The 23,946-nt window shown below is 35.3% G+C and overlaps 1 protein-coding gene across 2 annotated transcripts in view; it reads right to left on the bottom strand.

The window, feature by feature from the left end:
* Ube4A (Ubiquitination factor E4A) overlaps positions 1-23,946 on the bottom strand; it is a 523,714-nt gene that overhangs the window by 242,125 nt on the left and 257,643 nt on the right. For both annotated transcript variants that reach the window (XM_090376475.1, XM_090376476.1), the window contains exon 10: positions 349-564. In XM_090376475.1, the coding sequence (XP_090232601.1) occupies positions 349-564 (216 nt within the window). The remainder of the gene's footprint in view (positions 1-348; positions 565-23,946) is intronic.

Here is a 23,946-nt window from a genome sequence, read left to right as displayed (position 1 = left end):
AATTTTTAATGAGCTCCAATTTGATGTGGAGTGGTCAAAGCAAAATTTTATTTGGATCTACCAGAGGTTCAAATGCTATGTTCTTCATTCCAGGTGTTAATGATTTTCATCGAGGCCAACTCCTCTTTTGATAGTGCATATCCTTGGCGCAACTATCCCACTTGCAGAGAAAGCAAAAATACTTAGTGTAACCCTTTGTAGTCCCAATAAAATGGCAATTACCTTTAAAACTTCAACTTGCAATGAATCTATGGTATTATAAGATTCAATAACTTTTTTTTTATTATCAAAAAAGTAATACTAAATTCTATTTAATGAAGTTTTCTTTAAAAAATAAATAAAACCTACCTTTTATATGAATGCTTCTCTCTTTGACATTATTATCATCATATGTCTGATCAGCACAATATAATGGATTTACTTTAAGCAGCATAGGAGAACAGGGTTCTGAAAATGGACTACAAAGTCGAAGTAATACTGCTCCTAAATTTAGCATAAACCCATCAGAGGCATGAACTTGACCAAAGAGTTCAGGTAAGTGACTGTTCCACAACTTTCTGCGGCCTATATTAAAGAATATCCTTATTATTTTTTAATGATTATTACATAGAATTAGCAATGCACTGAAACTTTTAAGAAATGACACATGTTGGCAATGTTTATAAATTTTAAAAGCTTTGCTATGTTGAATTATTTGCTTTTACTGATATCTGTAAAAACAAGTTGGCTAAATACAAGAAGAGGAAAAGAAACTGTGCTTTGGCAAAGTCTGTAGTGTGCTGCAGTGGCCACTTGTAGAATGCATTGGTAATTGAGTACAGACAGACTTTGCTGCAGGGCAGTTTGTTTTTACTCTTCTTGTAATTAGCCAACAAGTTATCTGGGGTGATAATATTTATAGGAGAATAGGTTTCTTAAAGTTATTAGCATTTAAAAATGCATTTTTTTTAGCAATTCTAAAAATATTATCATACAGCAATACATATTTTTGGTCTTATATAAATTATTCTAAGTAATTTCTTGAATGCTTCCTTAACAGATAATGACCTTTAAGCTGTATATCCTGAAAGCCCTACAAAGTGAGCAGCTCTTAAAATATCACAGTAAACTATCTCAAAATAAGTATTTTTCTACATAATGTATGTGTGATCAATTTCATGGCAATTTTGTTTTAAGTGGTGCAGATAATTTCTTTTTATATGGATTATAATCACAATTTGCGAAAATTAGGTTCACTCTTTTCTTTTTTTTTTCTGTCACTCAATGTTCTTTTATGCTAGCATAATAAGAATGGCATTAACTGAAGGGCACGTGGCAAACTAAGTATGCACTCCCTCTTAAAGTCTATATTTCCTATAATGCTAATGTTGCTTCCATGAGGTAGCACGAAATAACGCCTTCCCAAACTTTTGTTGTGCAAAAATTAAGCATTGTGCTTATTCTGTGATCTAGCAGAAACTGGGAGTTCCATATACCTCTTTTTAATTTCTTAATTTACCCTAAACATTAAAAAAAAAAAAACATTCATTTTTGATAAAATCTGTATTTCAACATTTACAAATGTAATGAAACATCACAGCAATCACAGTAAAATACGCCGACCGGGCTAGCCGGGTGGGTAAAGTGCCTGCCTAGCAACCCAAAGGTCGCGGGTTCGAATCCCGCCTCGGGCTTGGATCAAAGTACTGCAAAAACCTTGGGAGGTGCATTATGGCCACAGAAGCCGATGCGCCAACAACTACCCAAAAAAAAAAAAAAAAAAAAAAAAACCAGTAAAATACTTCGCACCAATAAACTGAAAATCAACTTTCTAGCTTTATGCAATTCCAAATATATAATTTGTTTAAATAGTATGAATCAGAGCTGTAATATATTGAGGTAAACTCCTCTTATTATTTTACTAATAATTTGTTTAATTATGAGGGTTGCTCAGAAACTAGTGTCTCTAATTTTTTTCTTGGATACTACTGTAGATATGCCAAATTTCAAGAGAGAGAGAAAGAAAGAAATATAAACATAAGTGAGGATAACATGAACAAGCAAGAATAACTGGCCCTTTTCATTTCTTTCTGCACAAGTAAGGATAACATGTCTAGAATTATCAGCTTGCTTGGCCTATTAACTTTTACCAGATTACTTTTACTAGAAGTTCAAAATATAGACATTCTTTTTCTTGAGTTCTCAATTTGTCCTCTTTCAAAACTTTTGGGTCATGAACTGGATATGAACATAGGTCATGCCACTCACTAGTGACTGTTTGTTATACTTTTCAATTTGGTAACTCTGAAAAAGTGTTCATATTGCTCTTCTCACCACCACTTCTAAACTCTTTTTTTTTTTTTAAACAGAGTTTAGAAGTGGTCAAAGGTTGTTCTGGCAGTCTTGTTACACATTTAACCAAAGATAGTCAATGTGTACACATATGCTTTAAAATCTTTTTTTTCTTGCAGTGGCATGCACCAAATGAAACTATTTAAATCTCTTTTTCCTTTTAGCACTTCTTTCTAGATAGCTGTGAATTTCCAAGATAAAGATAGTAGTACCCAGTAAGTCCAAAATACATTATACATACTGAGTTCCATTATGGTATGTATAATGCATTTAGGAAAGATAGTGAAGATAGAAGAGGTGGTGGAATCATGCTTCTGATCAAAAACAGCCTGAGTGCAAAAAGAGCTTTTGATGAGTAAGAAGTTATGTTTGCCAGCAAAGAATCTCTGTGGTGTGAGTTAGTTGAAAGCAAAGGTATAATGGGGGTGGAAGTAATCCATAAACTAGAAGATTGTGAAGTGTATGACAAGAGTCTCTACGTGTAGCTAGAACAGGCAGAGCAAGTGCACATATTTTATTATGGGTAACTTCAATCTACTCTAGACTGACTGGAATAAGTGGAAGGGAAACTCACCATGGGGAAAAAAAATTTTAAATAAACAAAATGATTATTATTTGTACCAGCACATTAGAGGAAATACTAGGAGTAATTTTAATCGCAGCACTTAAAATACAGGAACCATTGTTAGGAAGTGATCACACTTGATTGGTCCTTGAGGATGTCACAGACATTCTCTCAGATATGCCAGACAAGCTGTACTGGCTACCTGGGAGTCTAACGCTGATGGAAATGATATTCAGGTACCATTCAAGTCAAGTAGACCCAATTTCGGTGAAGTATGGATGGTCTGTGACAGCCAAATCCTCTGTTTGCACCTTCACGATGGTGAGACTGTTAGTAATCCTGGGTATAACCTCCATGCACAAGCACATGTGGGTGACCATCCAGATATGAACCAACGTAAGCAGGGGTTGTGGTGTGGCGCCCACACCACATGGAGGAATGCCGGCCCTCTGTGTTATCAGGCAATATTAGGTGGTATATAGGGCTTGCATAAAACCGAGAAATTTCAAAACCGAGTTTAACCAAAGTTTACTCTTAAAACCAGTTTTAAAACCGATTTTCTCAGACTTAGGGAAAATAATTAAAAGCTTATAACACAGATATTTATTTTATCTTGGGTAGATTGTACAAATCATAATCAAATCTTTTAAACAAAATCTATCACCTCTTATAGTAAAAAAAATAAAAAAAATTAAAATGCTCCAAAAAAGTAACCAGCTCGAGATTACACAAAATTACAAATTGTATTCAAATCCTTTGAATAAAAACTATCTTCTCGTATAGTAAACAAAAAAATAATAAGCCCTATAATAATAATAATAAATAAATAAAGTGAAAAAAAAAACAGCTTGGGGAAATTACTTTACTATTTATTGCTCAGCTTTTTTCTGAAAATGATCCATTAAAATACACAGTATATTAAGCATTTTTCCTGATAGACTTGACCTTATTTTTGTGTTAAAGAGACCAGTGATTGAAAACACTCTCTCAGATTGGACACTTGTTGGTTTATTGGTCAGCAGTGCTCTATAAACTTTCTCCAGCTTTTCAATTCTACTGCTAGTTGCCTCCAAAATTTTAAATTCTTTGCTGATTTCCAATTCACTCGGATATTTTGAAGACTCTTCAGTTAATCTCTTTATTACACTATCATACTCTCACATGAGTGTATCTCCAACATTGGAACTAGACGAGTCTTTGTTTTCTTCTAAAAGAACAGTTCGTTTATTTTCAGTTTCTTCATTCAACACTAAGACTCCGGAATGTTTTGCAAATAATCTCTGATAAATCTCTTCAGCATGCTTTTTCAAAGGCGCCTCCATAGCCAGGTGGGAAGGAGCAGCAGTGCGTAGCACACGCTTCTTGATTAGACAGGGGTTCAAGCCCGTCACCACCAAATACGGAGGATGCGGAGCAATATAGCCTTAGTTGCTAATGCTCCTAAAAACCAAATAACAACAACAGCTTTTTCAAAACTTGCTTACTTTGAAAATCAAAAGTTCTTGAACCTGAATCTTCTTTCCTAAACTTTTTGGGGTTGTGTAGACAGCTCAGCAAAGCCACAGTTTGGCAATTTCGTCTTGCATTGTAACACTGCAAAAGGCTTTGGTGAAACTTTAAAGCAAATGGGTTTTCTGCTGTATCAAGCTTAGTAAGCAGAAATTCTATTGAAGACTTTGCTTTAAGTAAGTCTGTATCTTCTGAGGTTATAGCCTTCAGAATCATTTCGACTGGTCGGAAAGTTTCATGTAGCAATTCAAGTGTTTTCCAGTCATCGTCAGCTTCAGTTGACAGTACTGCACATAGAGCATTTGGAATGCAATTTTTCAATTTCAAAAATCTCTCAATCATATAGAATGTGTTATCCCATCTAGTCTTGCAATCTAATATAAGTTTATATTCTTTCCCATTAAATTTTGCTTTAACAAAATTTTGTAATATCATTTTTGGTAGGCCATTTTCGAAAAAGCTTGCAAATTTTTCTGACTTTGTTAATAGTTTGTGCAATATTGGCCATTGGATTGAAGAAATAAATGAGCTCATCGGTAAAGTCCGTTTGATAAAGCATGCCTTGCTGTCTTTCTTCAACTTCTTCATCATCACTACTTTCTTCATTATTTTCATTTTCTTCATTGTCTTTGGGAGACTCAGAGACTGTGGCACCATAATTGATTGCTTTTTCATAAAGTACATCTATAAATGACAAATGTATACAATGGGCTATACATTGTTGATGATTATGTGTAATTTGCTTGCCAAACTTAATCATCATTGCTGCTCCATCGGTGGTGCTGGCAACAATATCCTCATCCAAGTTCAAACCAAATTCCTTCAAGTGTCCATTCACAATTTACTCAGTTCTTCTGCTATCAAGTGAACCATTAATCACAATAAGACCTAACGACCAATGATTGTCTTTTGAATGCACATTTATATTCATATACCTTTTATTTTGTATAGACGTATATTTGTCTAGAGTCAAAATACCGTGCACCCAAAACCAATGAATTTTTGAAATGCTGAATGAGTTCTTCTTTCTTAGTTTTATAATAATTCAGAACCATATTTTTAATCCCATTCACTGATGCTGGTGGTAATTTATCGTATTTATTTCCCTGAAGGTGAAGGCTTGATTGTATAAACTCACTCTTGGCAATTGAATTAAAAGAAAATCCATCTAAAGCAGCTAATTTTGAAATCTCTTCTTCCATAGATTTTTTAACGATAAAGTTTTCTAATGTTCTTACCATTTTTAAGTGAGGTTCACTGTTATCTTGTTTAATGTTGATCTGATGCATTTTCTTTAAATGCAACATTAAAGATGATGTAGATCCTCCAGACGACTTCATTATCTTCTGACATTTCGAACATTGTGCTTCATCTTTGCTTTTTCGAGCAAAATAATTCATTACTCTTAATAAGTCTAAGATGAAAATCTTAGACATATTAAGAGTAATAAACATTAATTAGTAGGAATTTATATCACCGACAATTTTAAATAAAAATATTGAAGATAACCAAGGCACAATACTATGCATCACTTCCACAAGCACTGAATGAAGAGTCTAAATGAGTCTAAATTTATTTACTTGCAATTTTTTCCCCCCAATTAAATCTATTGTATTTTCAAAATTACATAAAAGCTAAATTTGGTGAAGCTGCTTTTTGGAGAACATTTGATCGCAAATTTAATAGGAATAAAGAAGCAAAAAACTTTCTACGATTGAAATTTGATGCGATATTCAGCGAATCTGTTTCTAGTGGGTAACCATCAATAAAGCACGTTCCATAACTTGCCTGGCGAACAAGGTAGATGGAATGTAGAAATGTTGAGCATTTTCTTTTACGCTATCGCTCCTACTCACTCAGTCGTAAATGAGTACACCTGCATCGTGCCATGATACAGGTGGGAAGATAAAAAGTACCCCTCCTAGATTTGGGCCACTTGCCCATGAGATTTGTACCTAAACATAAAATAAAATAAAAAACATGTTTAAAACATAAAGCAGTTGAACGATCCAGACAAACGAAAAAACAAAAGAAAATGTGCCTAAAAAAACTATATTCGAGGGCTAACTAAGAAAATATTCGAATCCGGTTTTAGAAGCACGATTTCGGTTTTAACAACTCAATATGAAAACCGATTTAACCGGTCTTCAAGCCCAAGTGGTATCTGACTCTCTTCAACCGGTGCACTACCACCACTTTGCTTATTGGAGGCTTGAAGTGGTAGAACCCATGTTTAGTCTCTTAAATTAAAAAAATTTAATTGCAGCATGTCTATTTGAAGTATAACATATTACTTTATTGAATAATGAATTTCAATTTGATAGCATTTATTGAAAAACAATACCCACTTCAAAACTTTAAAAGCCGACCGGGCTAGCCGAGTGGGTAAAGTACCTACCCGGCAACCCAAAGGTCGCGGGTTCGATTCCCGCTTCGGGCTTGGATCAAAGTACTGCAAAAACCTTGGGAGGTGCAATATGGCCACAGAAGCCGATGCGCCAACAACTACCAAATCAAAAAAAAAAAAAAAAAAACTTTAAAAGATGAGTTGCTATAAAGAAATACAGGTAGCTAAAAAATTAATCTAAAAGAAAAGCTAAAATGAAGAATTTTGATCATACAGGCATTCACTGCTTAGTGCTTTTAACTTAGGCAGTAAAAACAGTGCTAAGTGATTCTGCATTAGCAAGGAGATTTAGCCATAGGAAATAATTTAAATAATTCTAATTATAGTTGGCATGACAACCATATTTGTAGTTGTAGTATTTACAGCTGATTTTAAGGCAACATTTCTTCATATAATGATATTAAACATAGCAGAAACATTTAAACATTGAAATAAAAATTATGCAATAAAACATAAATAGTATACACTGAGTGATCACTGAATTATGACCACCTACCTAATACTTCGTAAGTCCTCCTTTTGCCCTCAATAGAGCAGCTATCCGACATAGTGTTGATTAAACAAGGTGTCAGAAGCGTTTGGGAGGTACGGCCAACCAAGCTGTGTGTAATGCAGTCAGCAATGGAAGTCAGAACTGTGTTCCTCAAACCATTCCTGCACAACAAGTGCCCGATGGCTTGGCACATTGTCATCTTGGAAGACACCATCGCCATTCAGAAAAAAGTGCAACATAGCAAGGTATAAACAGTCAGCAAGCAGTTGACGATAGCATTGTCCACATGCACCAGGGGTCCAAGTTCCTGCCAGTGAAATATGCCCCACATCATACAACCGCCTCCACCGGCCAGCAATTTTGATACCATGCATGATGGATCACGAGTCTCATGTTGTTAACACTAAATCTGTACGTGGTGTGGAGTAAATAACGTGATTCATCCGACCAGCACACCTTCCAGTCTTCTAACGTCCAACTTGCATACTCTTTGCACCAGGTGAGGCTTTTACGCCAATGAACCTTGGTTAGGAGAGGATGCCATAGGTGTCGCCTGCTGGTATAGCCTATACATGCGAGCGTGCGATGCATAGTCATGCCAGATATTGTTCCGGGTTGGCCCATGTTGTATTGGATAGTCAACTCTTCAACAGTGTTGCACCCACCTGTACGAGTCATCAGACCCGGCACTCACCTCAAACATCAACCTTTCGCTGACCATTGCAGTTTTGCTGTCAGGTCGTTGTTTGACCATTTTGATGCCAGTCCTGGTACATTTTTACCAAGGCGGTTCTCGAATACCCCACCAGTTCAGCCATTTGGGAAATTGAGGCACCAGCTCATCGAGCACCCACAATCTGTCCTTTATCAAAGTCCGATAAATCCTTCGTTTTACCCATCACGCTCGGAATTTTACTACCTACTAAACCACTGACCTTATCTATGCTACATAGATCACCTAACTCTGCACTCTCCTACCTCACGTGGTCAACGGGTCGCATTCAGTTTTCATAGGGGTGGTCATAATTCAGTGATTACTCAGTGTATGTGCTTCACATTATTTACAATAACAGCTTATGATACTATTATTGGAAGACATTTAAAATATCTTCCAATAATATCATCTTTATTTTAGAATATAAGAATTTAACTCTGATTATTGACATTTGCATTATTAAAAAATTCACATGTAAGAATGTAACATGCTACATAGTGATATCTTGAATCCAGTCTTTTTCCAATGATAAGTTTTCCCTGACAGCTTTTCACCTACTTAATATCAGTGGCACTAGCTGACTAGCTACACCTCGTTGAGACCATTTAAAAAAAAAAAGAAGCTAAAACTACCTGCGGGGTAAACTAAAATCAATTACAATATGCAAATTAGAACTGACTTGAAATCCAAACTTAAAATAGTATTTCTGAGCAGTGTACAGCTAAAAGCAACAGTTCCTAAAAAGAAGTTTTATAAAAAACACTTTAATAAAGTTGGGTTAATTCAAACCCTGTGGGGGGGGATAGAGCACTTGATCACCATAGCATTGTTTACAGCAATGGACACAGTAAAAACAGTTGCAGAAAATGAACAGAGGTGTCAATTACTCATGTACATGAAAATAACTTTTGAGACAATAAACACAACTTTAAAAGTTTCTCCTTATCATAAATTGAAAATGTTTTGCAGCATTTTGGCTGACAATTCACCTGTTTTCTCATTAATTTTATTAATAAAGAAATCAAAGAACACACTTTTGAAAGCATGCTCTGTGAATTACAGATGATTAAAAAATCAGATTACACACCATTAAAGTTTTTTTTTTAAAGGGCCTCTCAAGTTATCCAAACTCCTGCAAATGGTGTAACTACTCCCAAAGCCTTGTGAATAGTTATATTCCAGGAGAACAGAGCACAACTGTGGGGGCAGGCACCAAACGATTTACAGAGTACTAGAGCAAGCAAGTACTGAGTGAACTGTGATACAATGAGAGGTTCCTTGGACTCAGGGGAGGTCCCCATGGACTGGAGGTGTGCAAATGTATCACCAATTCACAAAGGGGTTCAAAAGGTGACAAGTAACTATAGACATATTAGTTTAACTTGTGTTTCGGGGAAAATAATGGAGTCACTGGTTAAAGAAGCATTGCAGGATCATCTAGGCAAGACTGCATTAAAAGTTAAGACAGCATGGGTTTGTTAAAGGGAGGTCTTGTCTGACCAATTTGATTGGATGCTATGATGTGGTCACAAAGGAACTGGATGCAAAAAATAATTTTGATATCATAAACTTGGATTTCAGGAAAGCTTTTGATACTGTTGCACATGAAAGACTGCTGTACAAATTGGAGCGGTATGGCATTAAGGGTAAGTTGCTACAATGGATAAAGGGATGTTTGAGAGGGAGACGGCAGAGAGTGGTAATAAATGGACACTGCTCTTCGTGGACTAATGTTATTAGTGGAGTTCCCCAGGGTTTGGTGTTGCCCATTGTTGTTTTGTGCATTGAACAATAATATTGATAAAGGTATATCAGGATTAATGTCCAAGTTTGCAGATGATACAAAGGTTGGCAAGGTGGTTAATGACAGTAAAGACAGTATGATACTCCAACTGGATCTAGATAAGTTGGGCAAAATGGGCTGAGAAGTGGCAACTGAAGTTTAACATTGACAAATGCAAAGTACTGTGTATGGGTAGCAATAATCCAAGAGAAATGTACCAACTGTGTGCTACTACACTCAGGGAAGTGGAAACTGAAAAAGACCTGGGGGATAATTGTGCAGTCAGATATGAAGTTCACTGAGCAGTGCAGATGGGCAGCCTGGGCAAGTCATGGAGTCTTGTCAATAATATATAGGAATTTTTCTAGCAGGGACAGGGAGAGGTGATTATCTCATTGTACAAGGCAAAGGTCAGGCCACACCTTAAGTGCTACATACAGGTCTGGAGGCCTCGTTTTAGGAAGGATATAGAGTTGCTAGAACGAGTACATAGAAGGGCAACAAGATTGGTGAGGGGAACAAAGAGGCGCTCTTACCAAGAAAGGCTTAAGTTCTGCAAATTGAAGCACCTGGAGAGCAGGCACATGCGAGGTGATCTGATTGAGGTGTATAAGGCCTTGAATGGGCTGAGCAAGCTAAATGCTGATAGGATTCCTCCTCTTGCTCACATTACAAACCTGAGGGGGCATAGATTCAAATTGAGGAGAATCAGTTACAGAATAGATGTGCAGAAATTTGCCTTTAGCTAGCAGGTAGTTGATTGGTGGACCAGACTTCCATCTCTTGTTCTGGAAGTTGATAGCATAAGCTTGCTTACTTGCATTGTATGCCTCTACTAATGCTAATGCAGGACAACTGCATTTCAAGCTACTGAAATTGAGAAATTAATAATGCTAAAATGTACAGTAAAACTCAAGAGATTCTTAAACTGAAAACAATCATGTAAAATATCTTCCAATAATATCTGCTTTATTTTAGCATAAAAAATTTAATTCTAATTATTTACATTTGTATTATTAAAAAATTCACATGTAAGAAATACTCTTTATATTCAAATTTGGATAAATTGATTACAGATTTTAAGCTGTAGATTTCTTCCCTAGTAGAGGGCAAGTGAAAATTTTATCAACCCTAATACCAGGAATTAAAATTTGTTAATTCTCTTTCTATCAAATTATGCAATCAAGTGATTATAATAACTATAATTATAATAAATAATTATAAAATATTATAATAATAAACGTTGAAAATGTCTACCTTATCGAATATACGCATGCTCTCTTCTCATTATATATGATGACACCTCTTGTAATGTATAGCCAGGAAATATGTAATGATGGCTTCCTCACAAAAAAATATCACCACTTTTCTTATTGGAGGCTGGAAATGGTGGAACCCAAGTTTAGTCTTTGGAGCAAAGCTCCAACAACTCCACCCCATCTCTTCCATCATGTATGATTGATGTCTTTCTTGAGCAAATTGTTCATTTGCCCTACCAGAATACCAGACAATCCAACCAAGCAGCCAATATGCTTGATTTTTTTCCCCCAAACAACCCCTCTAACACAGTGGAGATGAATGGTCCTATTGGTACCTCAGATTACAACTTGGTGATGGTTTCTTCTCCAACGGAGACTTTCTCTCTGGCCATTCTCGACCTCGTGCTGTTCAACATTACAAGAATGCAAAATGGGATGATCTGCTAGATTTCCTTTCTTCTTTTCCTTGGTCTGATTACTGTTTCAAATCTGCTGAAGTCAAACATTGACATCAGAAGATTTGAAATCAGACTGTATCAGTGAAATTATTCTTGTATGGATGAAATCCATTATTCCACACTTCACCTTAAAATCTCATTCTTTATCTAAACTTTAGTTTCCCAATAAATGTGCTAAGGCGGTTCAAGACAAGAATGTTGAATATCACAATTGCCTTGTATCCAAATCTCCAGCTTCATTTTTCTGCTTATACCAAAGCTCCCAACAATTGTAAAGCAGTTAGTCCAAACAAGATTTCAAACAAGCTAAGAGAAGAAAACTTTCTTCTTGTCCAAATGGTAGTTAAGCAATCCCCCATTCCCCAAACCTTTCTCAGTCATCTCGATTCCATTTAGAAGTGGGCAGTTAAGTTAATTAATGACTCATCTTTAACAGTCTCTACACTCTGTCTCATAGATGGTCTGTTTCTGCTGCATGTCTTTTCTATAGATACTTCCATGGCCACTGTTCTTCTGAATTGACTTCTATAATTCCTGCTCTCTCTCTCTCTCTCTCTCTCTCTCTCTCTTCCAAACATGTGCCGCAACCAGTCAACATCCTTTTGCTGTCCAACTTCAAACTCACAGAAACAACTTTCTTCTTCCTCATTTATTCATTAAACTTCCAGTTTCTGGAACAACCTGCCTTCGTATGTATTTCCTGAAAATTAAAATATACAAATTATATAGAAATCCAAGTCTAATGTGAACAGGTATCTTCTTTCATCTCAAATTTCAACCCATGCATGGTACTAAGTACTATAGGTTCTAAAATCTCTTGTGCTTGAGGTTCTCATAAAAAAAAAAGAAAACCAGTATGAATGATCTTGAGTACATGTAACCTAACAACTGCTCTTTTGCACATAGAAGTATGCAGTGTTCCAGTGATATAATCCTGTAATAGTTGCATGTATAGTTGCCAAAATAGAGAAATTAGTATTTTCATTTTGGGCTGCACAAATTTCAAATCAACCTGTATTAGTACTGATTTCTAGAAACATTAAAAGTAATATCACTTTTGACTTAAGATACATTGTCTGCAGTTTCCAGAAAGTAGTAGTAGTGGCATATGATGCAAGAAAGCAAGTGTATGAGCTTATGCAGCATCAGCCAAAAAAAAATTTACAAAACAATTCCCTCTAAACGTTTGTCCAGTTCCTCCTTAAATTTATTTAATCTATCAACTTCTACAACGACGGATGGAAGTTTGTTCCAGCAATTAACCACCTGCTGGCTAAAGGAAAATTTCTGCACTATATTACATCTGTTACTACATCTGTTCTACATCTATCTTTCCTCAATTTGAATTTATGCCCCCTTAAGTTCGTAATCTGAACAAGTGGAAGAATCCCATCAGAATTCAGTGTGCTCAACCCATTCAAGGCCTTATACACCTCAAACAGATCACCTCGTAGGTGCCTAGTCTCCAGCAGCTGCAATTTGCAGAACTTAAGCCTCTTTTAGTAAGAGGATCCCTTCATTCCCCTCACCAATTGTTGCCCTTCTCTGTACACGCTCAAGCAAATCTACATCCTTCCTAAAATGAGGCCTCCAGACCTGTATGCAGTACTCAAGGTGTGGCCTGACCATTGCCTTACACAGAGGGACAACCACCTCCTTTTCCCTGCTAGCAAAATTCCTGTATATCATTGACAAAACCCCATTACCTGCCCTGGCGGCCTGTCTGTATTGATTAGAAAACTTCATATCTGACCACACAATTACTCCAAGGTCTTTTTCATTTTCTACCACCTAAAGTGTAGTACCACACAGTTGGTACGTTTCTCCGGGATTACTTCTAGTCATATTCAGTTCTTTGCATTTGTCAATGTTAAACTTCAGTTGCCACTTCTCAGCCCATCTGTCCAAATTTTCTAGATCCTGTTGCAGTAGTACACTGCCATTACTGTCATGAACAACCCTGCCAATCTTTGTATCATCTGCAAACTTCGACACTAAGCCTGATATACCTTCATCAATATCATTAATAAATATACAAAACAACAGAGGATCCAACACCAAACCCTGTGGGACTCCACTAATAACATTAGTCCATGAAGTGCAGCACCCACTGATTACCACCCTCTGTCTTCTCCCACTCAACCATCCTATTATCCATTGTAGCAACTTACCCTTAATACCATTCTGCTCCAATTTGTACAGTAGTCTTCCATGCGCAACAGTGTCAAAAGCTTTCCTGAAATCCAAGTATATGATATCAAAATTTTTTTTTTGCATCCAGTTCCTTTGTAACCACATCATAATATCCAATCAAATTTGTCAGACAAAACTTTCCCTTAACAAAACCCATGCTGTGTCTGAATTATTGCTGCAATCTTGTCTAGATGATCCTGCGATGCATCTTTAACCAGTGACTCCATTATTTTACCCGGAACAGAAGTTAAACTAACTGGTCTGTAATTACTTGTGTCACCCTTTGATCCCCCTTTGCGAATTGGGGATACATTTGCACATCTCCAGTCCATGGGGGTCCTCCCCTGAACCCAAGGATGCTCTCATAATTATGGCTAAGGGTTTGCTTACTTCCTTTTCTGCCTCCTTTAATATAACTGGATAGATCCCATCCACCCCAGGTGCCTTTCTTATGTTTAACTTCAACAATTTCTCCTCCAATTTGCTCTCAGTTATTACAAAGTGATATACAATAACAAGTTTGATAGATAAAAAATAAGACAGGGAGTTTCAGCTCCTTTGTGACACCCCAGTCTTCTATAAGATCCAAAATCCAGTATTTTTTATAATTATCCACAATGACTTACAGAAAAAAAAAAAAAATCTGTTTCCAGGAAACAAAAAAACATTAGATAAGTATTTGAAATGGAAGATTGTAGCAATAAAAAAATCATTGAAGAAAAATATTCTTTCAAATATTTTGAAGTTAAAAACAAGGCTCACTTAGGGTAGACAAACAATATAAGATGTTTTGGTCAAAGATTCATGAGTAATTTTTCTTTCCATTCACTGAAAGGTAACAAAACAATTTTTTTTTTATTTTTTATTTTACTGTTAGTTGTGAACTGAAAGTTAAGATATTTATTGAAAATAAGGATTTTATTTTGTAGTCCATGCTGCACATAAAGTTGAGAATATAATGATAAAACCTGGAAACATAGTAAATATGAATATAAAACAGTTCAACTGAAGTGAGTTAGGTGACATAATTTTACATCTTTTAAATAAATTACATTTTGAAGGAACAGAAAACAAAAACAAAACACAAACCCAACTGAGATCTAAATCCATTAAATCTCAGTTGGTTTATGTGTTTTAGCAAAACAAAGTTTCAGCTGCAATACGAATTTCATTATATTTTCTTTGTTATATTTCATTTTTCTTTGTGCATATAGGTTCATCGAAATTCTAGTAATATAATTTTACTCATCTTAATAGAATAAAAAATATGTACTTTAGTATAAATGATAATATTGAGAATCCTGGTAAATTTTTCTTACTTTAATAGTATGTAACAGAGCTATGGTGCTCAATATGTTCTATGTTCATATCAATATTTGTAGAAGGATAAGAGAAATTTACCTGAATATGATACGTAGAACACCTCCATATGATAATCTCCAGAAATGTATAAAAGATTAACGCAATACTGTTTATCGTTTATTGTTATTTGTTTTTTTAGGAGCATTAGCAACTAAGGCCATATTGCTCCGGGGATATGCGGTGGTCATTCCCTGACCTTTCCACATCCTCCGTATTTGGTGGGCACGGGCTCAAACTCCGGTCTAATCAAGAAGCGTGTGCTACGCACTGCTGCTCCTGCCCACCTGGCTATGGAGGCGCCTTAACGCAATACGCTACATCATTTAATAACCTTAAGGACTATAGACTCAGCAATAACAATAATTTATTCTCTCAGGATGTTACTTCCTTATATACGGATGTATATATTGAACACACATTAAATATGCTTTGGGATACGTTAAATAATAACTCAATACCAATTAATTATACAAAGCTTCCTATTAAAGAAATTTTTTACTTAATTAAACTTTTAGTTGAAACCAATGATATCACCTTTCAAGACAAAGTATATAAACAAATTTTTGGTTTACCAATGGGATTACGTCTAAGCGGCTTAATATTGGAGTTCTACCTCTCCACGATTCAGAGTGTACGTTTGATGCCTTTTCTACCCCATATCACGTACTACTAGGAGGTATTTAGACAATGTTCTGGTTATTACTGATAGCAGCACTATCCAAGACATCTTACTTTCATTTAATAATATTCATCCTATACTCAATTTTACACTGGAAAATGAAAATACGGATACTAAGTCATTAAATTTTCTAAATTTCATGCTTACTCAGGATGTGAATAAAATCCAATTTAACATCTATCGTAAACCAACAAACATATAATGTATGCTTCTACATCATAACAGCTATCACCCATTCACCTACGAAAGGGCTATTATCTTTAATCAGTTTCTCAATGCCTATAAATATTCAATGACGGATTCGGCTTTAGACTCAGAAATACATACAAAAATTATCCAACAGATTCTTTACCCCTTTGCTACAATAAACTGAATTGCGGTACAAGCTAAGGATAGGATACATAACACTACACCAAACAACAATAGTAACATCAAAAAATACTTTATTTCTGTCCCATACAGAACAGTGGCACAAGCAGCTTAACAGATTGTTTAAAGATACCGAATTTAAGATTGTGTCCAAACCAATACGGAAATTACATGCTAGACTGAACAATCACTCAGTCCATTCCTCTTTTGTGACACAAGTAAATGACTTGGTATGCATTTCTTGCAGTGAATGAAACTCTTCTTACCAAGGATCTACGCAATTTCCTCTCATTGTCCATGTAAAACAGCATGAATCCTCAGTCGTGCTTCTCATTCAGTAGTGTCAGTTGTTGTTATTTGGTTTTTAGGAGTATTAGCAACTAAGGCCATATTGCTCCAGGGATGTGCGGTGGTCATTCCTGACCTTTCCGCATCCTCCGTATTTGGTGGTCACAGGCTTGAACCCAGGTCTAATCAAGAAGCGTGCGCTACACACTGCTGCTCCTGCCCACCTGAGCAGCACCAGAATTGGCCTTTCGTGCTGTTAACGAAAAACACATTTTTTTATTTAATGATGCCAAAATACTTAGTGTCCAAAGTAATTATAGAAGACTATTAATTGCAGAAACTGTCAAAATTAAATTACATGAGAATTCTATTAATGTTCGTCGTCCATATCTAATCTCTGATTCATGGTCTTTTGCATGCATGTATGAATACAAATAATTGCGGCACTTCACATGCGTGAGGACAAATAATCTCTATTTAAGATTCAAGCTCACACAATCCATAATTTCTTCCTGTGGTCACAACACACGGTCAAAAAGTACTGTCTGCTTCAGGAAGGAAAATCGTTTTTCAAATTTATGTTTAACATTTGTTTTTTAATTAATTTTTTTTTAATTGCTTTTAAATTTTAGTTAATTTTTGAATTTTATTCAATTGATTTTTTATGGTAATCATTTTGCGTTAATCTTCTATTCATTTTAATTTCTGGAGAGTATCAGACAGAAGTGTTCTACGTATCATATTGGGGTAAATTTCTCTTATCCTTCTACAAATTTTTATCTTACATGAAATAGAAAGTATCTGCTTTATCGTAGCATGAAAAAATTGTAACTTTATTTATTGACAAGACACACATCCAACCATTCACTGATTATGATGGTGTTCATGCTGCTACAATAGTGCACGTTTTCATGATATAAAGTGTTTTATCATGTTTAAAGGATGTAGTTTTTATGGTACCAGCATACAAAATAATGGCAGAAAGGTTGTTTAAATTTCTAAAACATATTGTAGAGAATTTGGAAAATATGGATCTTACAGTTTTTTTTTCTTTTATGCATTATTGATAATATATTGTTATAATAATAATAATAACAACAACAACAATATACCATCAATAAAAAAAAACACCGTCAGTGTGTGGTTCCACCAACACTCATTACAATACAGTCAGTTCTCGTATAACACGTGTTTACATTACACGAATTCGATCATACACGATTTATAAATAGGGGAACGATATCTTATATAACACGAACCGAATTCGCTTACGCACGATTCGCCTTTGTGTTTACATGAAATGGCAGTCGAACGCGGAATCACCCCAACCGAACGCAACATGATAGGAATGAAGAGAAGATTCTGAAAATGTATTTATGTGTTTTATATCAGTGAAGGGGAAACACATTTCACCATAATAACGTAAAAACCAACACAATTCCAGCTATCGGTATAATCGCAAATGCAATTAGATCGAGTTTATTACCAGTTTATAACAGATTCCACTAGCGGAAACGCAACTGGAAATTGTTTTTATTGTTTTTTGGTAGTAACCCCTAGAAATGTGAGGTGTTAATTAAAATAGTGTATCTCTGCCTTTACGGTGTTGTTTATTCAGTTGCTACACACGCGGAGCTTTGTTTATGTGTATCAAGCGTGCCTCCTCATTTTGTAATTGTGCTTTATTCCCTAAAAATACATAAAGTACATAGAGTAAAATACATAAAAGGTGTGAAAAGGAAGCGTGCTGGTAAAGACACTGCAGATTCAGAGAGAAAAAGAAAAGCAATATCGATAAACATAGGCGGACTGGGTCAAAAATTCTTATCCGGGGAAATTTATAGTGGCCTCATACTATGGTTTATTGCCAAAATCACAGCGGTCTCCGGCCCACCGGGGTTTCCCCGGTAAGGCTTATGGCCAGTCTGCCTCTGTCGATAGAGAAAAAATATGAAATTGTGAAAATCTTTGAGCGAAATGAAAGACCATGTGATATTGCACGTACTACAGACCTAAATGAGGCAACCCCGAGAATTACAAAAAACGCAGAGAAAATAAAAACAACTTTCATAGCAGGAACAACTCAAAGTGTAATTAAAATCCATTAGATTAGGACACAAAGAATTGGAAGAGATGGAACGGCTGTCATCTGGATAGAAAATCAAACAAAAAACAAGTTTGCTTACGACAGAAGCAAAAGCATTAGCAACATTTTATTACGTAATAGTCATAATAAAATACGTAAGTATTTTATTCGTAAAAAATACTTACATCTTTTTTTATTATTTATTATATTATAATAAAATATAATATAATAATAATAAAAATATTATAAAAAAATATAATATTATTTTTTATTAGGTATTTTAATCATTATAAAATACGTAAGTATTTTATTACGATTATTTATTGTGTTTGGTAATGTTCGGTTACCAATGTGTGTTCAATCTTGGGTGGTCGGCACCTAACCCTATTTTTCCCATAAGGCCTGTTGTTTATATTGCATGATTTTGCATTGCACGAGGGTTTCTAGGAACATAACTATCGTGCTATAGGAGGACTGACTGTACAGTACAGGACGACCTCATCTACTTGATCCAAAAATACCAGCTTTTCACCTTAATTGATTCTGTAACACATTTTTAACCACTTTTCTTTCCTGATTTTGAAAATCAGTCGTACAGACAAGTTCATTTAATACATATAAATCTTTATTTCATATAGAAAATGAAAAATTAATAAAATTCAGTTATGATTTAGCAGTAAAAGAATTGTGCCCAACAATGTTTAAGATGCAGACTGTTAAATTTGCTACTCTAATTTTTAATGAGTTTATTGTAAACAGTTTATCGGAGATGTAGACGACCTCATAATTTACCATTTTTTTTGAGGGAACTGCAAAATTTTTACAAATTATTATTTCCTGGTCTGTCAGAATGTCAACAAGAGGTTTAAGACTCAATGCAATTAATATTAGCAGTTTTAGAAATTACAAAGGGTGTAGAAAAGTAGAGAATTTCCTTAAAGGGTGATGTGATGTTGACAATGAAATTAATATTTTCTGATATTTGATCTTTAATGGGTTTTTTCAAATCGACCTGCATTAACATATGTTGCTTTATATTATGTCATTCACTTTAAAAAAAAAAAACTAAAACACAGTGAACGTAAAGAATTCTCAATGCAAGAGAGAGAGAGAGAGAGAGAGAGAGAGAGAGAGAGAGATGGTTACTTCTTTGGAGAATAATTTAATCAGAAAAATGGATAGAAACGGTTAAAAATACCCAGAAACAGTCTGTTTCAGTTGTATCATGTAAACAGAATCAGAACATATTTTGAAATATGAATGAAAAATCATAGATTTGTAACTTGGAAACTGACAGTTTACATTTTTTTAACCAAAAATGAGCATTCCTCTCAGGAATTATGGCAAAAGATTGTATGGACTTGGAAAAATACCTTACTTAATTATTGTAAGATAAGAAACAATGGACATCATTCAAAATTAAACAAAGGAAATTAAAAACCTTTATGATTTCAATAAAATTAGATATATTCTAATTCTCTTAAGTAAATCATTATTGGCCTGTAATGATGAATTTTATTACTAAAGTACATTCAAAGAAAAATTCTGTAACACAAGGTGTCTGTGTGTGTGTGTGTGTGTCCCCCAATACAACTGAGAGCACAACTGTGATTACCACAATAAAATTACTATTGCCTGTCACAGTAAATATTACATTTGTGTGATTGCTCAAACAATTTCACCATTATATTTGTCACATGGCTATCTACAATTAACTACAAGTAGTTTTTGTTGAAGGAATTATCAATTAATAGATTTGTGTATTTCATCTTGGTTGCCCTCAAATTATCAAACAATATTTAATGTAATTTGAAAGGTTTATGTTACAGGTACTAATAGAGCTGTTGCTAATAAGCATATGAAAAATTTACCTGAAAATTTTTGATTTTGTAGATTTGATAATTAAACACTATTGTTTAGATATAATTTCAAAATAATACTGGCAGCTGGGTATTTTTTATTATTCTTATAGACATAGCAATGCAAGGGAATTACATACCCATGGACATACCCACTCTTTTATGCTTGTATGTCATTAATAATTAAATTTTTTTATTCTAAATTAATGCCTGTAGCAAATATTGTATTTTTTAAATACAATAAACTATGTCCCTTTTATTTGGTATGATGCAACAGCAACAACAATATAACAAAAATTTCTATTATATAGTGTGTATCATAATATGGGGGATCCACTTCTGTGATGAATTTAGGAACTAAAAACTAAAAAAAGTTCATGTAAACATGGGTCTGATTTCACCTTGTTTCTGAGTTACAGTCATTTTCATGTTCCAACAACTCTTTCCACAAACTGAGTTAGTAAAGCTGGCTCCTTCAACAAAAAATACTCGTTTACAAAAAATTACCACTGTCACTGAGAAGGCCTTTCTGATAGTTAGGAAAAACAGATTCCATAGTGTTCTTTGAGTGATCTCGGTTAGTTCTGACAGGGCACTACATTTGGAACTTGTTATTAACGTTTTGATACTGTGCATTTGCTGTGATAATGGAGGCTTATTCAAATCGAGAGAGGGCAGACATGCATCTCATGTAGGGACTTGTAGATGCAATGCAGCCAAGGCAAGACATCTGTATAAAGAAAACTACCCTAATTGTCATGTGAAAAGACAATTAAATAAGACCTTTCAGAGAATACATAAATGCTTAGTGGAAAACAGTTCATTTAGAAAATGAATTTCAGGCAGTGAATCAGACCAGACCAGCAAATAAATAAATTTTCTGTTTATACTCCGGCACAACAACCAAGTCAGTAGAGTTTACAATAAATCGCCAATACAAATATTTATCGTATTTAGTAGTCACGGGCTTGAACCCCGGTCCACTCAAGGAAAGCGTGCTATGCACTCTCACTCCTGACCACTGGGCTACATCAGGCCTTTATCTGAGACTTGTAGAACTTTTGAGGGAGTGAGGAGGTCTATGATGATGATGCATTTTTTCCAGCCTTAATTAAAGATTCTGCAGAGACATAGTGGTCATGAGCATTTCCTGTAAACATAAGCAGACATTTGCTGGAACACAAAAATGGCGGCAACTTGGAAACAAGGTGAAATCAGACCTATGTTTACATGAAATTTTTTTATTGTGTTTAAGTCCTAAATCCAACCTTGAAGTGGGTCCCACATGTTACGACACAACTTGTATATTGAGAAAAAGTAGCAAAGGAAAGGACCGAGTTTGCAGTTAATGAGAATGGCATTTTATTAAAAAAATTACAAATTTATTTATAAAAAATATTGAATTGCTAAATTGTAAGAGTATAAAAATTGTAATATATCATTAAATGGAAAAGTGTTTAAATATTTCATTATAAGTATTCGTTTACTATCATATTGTTATCGTGGTAGCATTATTACTTTGTTAGACTTTGTTATTTAGTGGGTGGTGCTCCAATGAATATATAATGCATATACTACACATTAAGAATTTAATGAACACCATTACTCAAAGTTTAATTTTTGCATGCATTAAAAATTATGTAGTCATATATAAGACTTGCTTGAAGAGTAGGGTGAATGCCCTTGAAGGTATTAAAATGGGAGCTCATCAAGCTCTCCGTTGCTCAATGCCAGAGCTCACACTTGTGCATCAGGCAACACAGCAGTAATCTCCTAAAGCAGAACATCCTATCCCAGAGAAACAGGAAATATAATGTGCAAAAAGGATAGGTGGAACAGGGTGCCTGCCAGAGGCAAAAGTCAATAATGTAGAGTAGATATCATCTTTTAAGGGCACAAAATGTGTTATTTTGTACATGTTGGCTGGTACTAATGACAATATCAGTAGGAAGTCTACAGGCAGGCTTAACAAGTACAGAGCAATGTTGAAAAAAAAAAGTTATGAGTTAGAGTTAAAATGGTGCATCTGCAATACTGCAGGGACACAATAGGAGGGAGTATATGATGAGATTCATGTCAATCGATTCAGCCCTGGAGAGAGAGAGAGAGTGTGTGTATAAGTGTATAAGGTATGTTCATGTCAGACGGCACCAAGGATTTCTCCCATCTCCGCATGTGTTTCGCTGTATCGAGGACAGTACACTGTCAAGCCAGAGACTTGAAAGTGTGTGGGCCGTGTCTATGCAGTGTGATATGTTGTGCCCATTGTCTGTCCGGATTATTGGCCGCCAGGCCCCTAGTGGGGTCCGACGTCCCATACCTCACCACGTGGAGGCTAGCCGAGTGTGTCCAGTATCATCACAACAAGTTGCTCTGGCAGATCCTGCCACCTAGTTTCCTGGTATTTCAGTGGCTAGGACCTAAAAAAAAAAAAAAAAATTTTTACGCGTTTGACATTAATGCTTAATGGGATTGCTGTTAGGAAATCGCTGGTTGGGATTGAACGCTAAATAGATGTGTTAAAGCCTAATAGGGCAAAATTTTGATGTTATTAAATTCAGACGTGCGAGGCTATAAACTAGATGAAAGATAATACTGTTAGTTGTCTTAGAGATTTACATGAAACTGGTAGAATTTAGACATTGATTAGAATTTGGTGGCATTGTTAAGGGGTGTATTCGGTCCGTTTAGTGAGAGAGAGGGGGAGACTGGGGGGAAAACAGATAGAACAATAGGGATGATAGAGTAGGCATCCCTGAAGAGGTCAGTAGAGACGAGCCCCACCAGGTGAAGTATGGGGGTTAGGCAGGGAGGAGAGGAGACAGAGAGACCTGTCTCCTCCCTCACCTGCCTGGGGATGGAGTTTTAAAGGGAACCAGATTAGAGTACCCAGTTCAGATCGCCAATGGCGTGTTGGCAGCAAAGCCACAGAATGTCTTCGTCGGTGTCATGTCCAAGCAGTGTCGAATCGGGTGTGAAGGTCAAGCTGCCCATCCCGCTCCGAGGGTGGGATATGTTAACTGGCAGTGGGAAGGGGTGGGAGAGACATACATTTTCTTCATTCATAATCTGTATTCTCACTCTACTTGCATTCTTTTTTTTCTTTTTTTTTTTTTTTTAATACTTTTTTATTTTATAATTTTTTTTTTCCAAGTTTTATATATATATATATTTTTTTTTTTTTTCCACTCAACTCATTCATCTTTTTCTCACACACCATGAGGGGATGCAATTATGTGTAGTGTAAATTTGTATACTAATTAAAGCTAGGATTAGTGTACTTAACTGTAGCATTTATGGTTTGTGTTCTTTTTCTCACATGCTTACACTTTTATTCATTCTGCTAGCTCTCATCTCATTTATTCGACTCTTACTTTCTGCACTGCACTCTCTGGACATCTCAACTTACTGTTATTCTTCAGTTGCGGTGCAGGCCTAGCCGCAAGTTTTTTTTTTTGCAGGCCAGGGAAGAATGCAGTGATTGATAGTGTTTATGTGGTTAGTAAATGTTTGTTAGTACAGTATATATAAAGTAATGTAAGTTATTTTTAACTTTGTATTCTTTCAGCCAATTACATTTGCTCTTCCAC

This window comes from Mastigoproctus giganteus, chromosome 6 (assembly GCF_048544385.1).
Source record: "Mastigoproctus giganteus isolate SK-2022 chromosome 6, ASM4854438v1, whole genome shotgun sequence".
NCBI classification, from domain to species: domain Eukaryota; kingdom Metazoa; phylum Arthropoda; class Arachnida; order Uropygi; family Thelyphonidae; genus Mastigoproctus; species Mastigoproctus giganteus.
The sequence above is the reverse complement of the archived record's forward strand: the minus strand, read 5'-3'. Positions and strand labels throughout refer to the sequence as shown.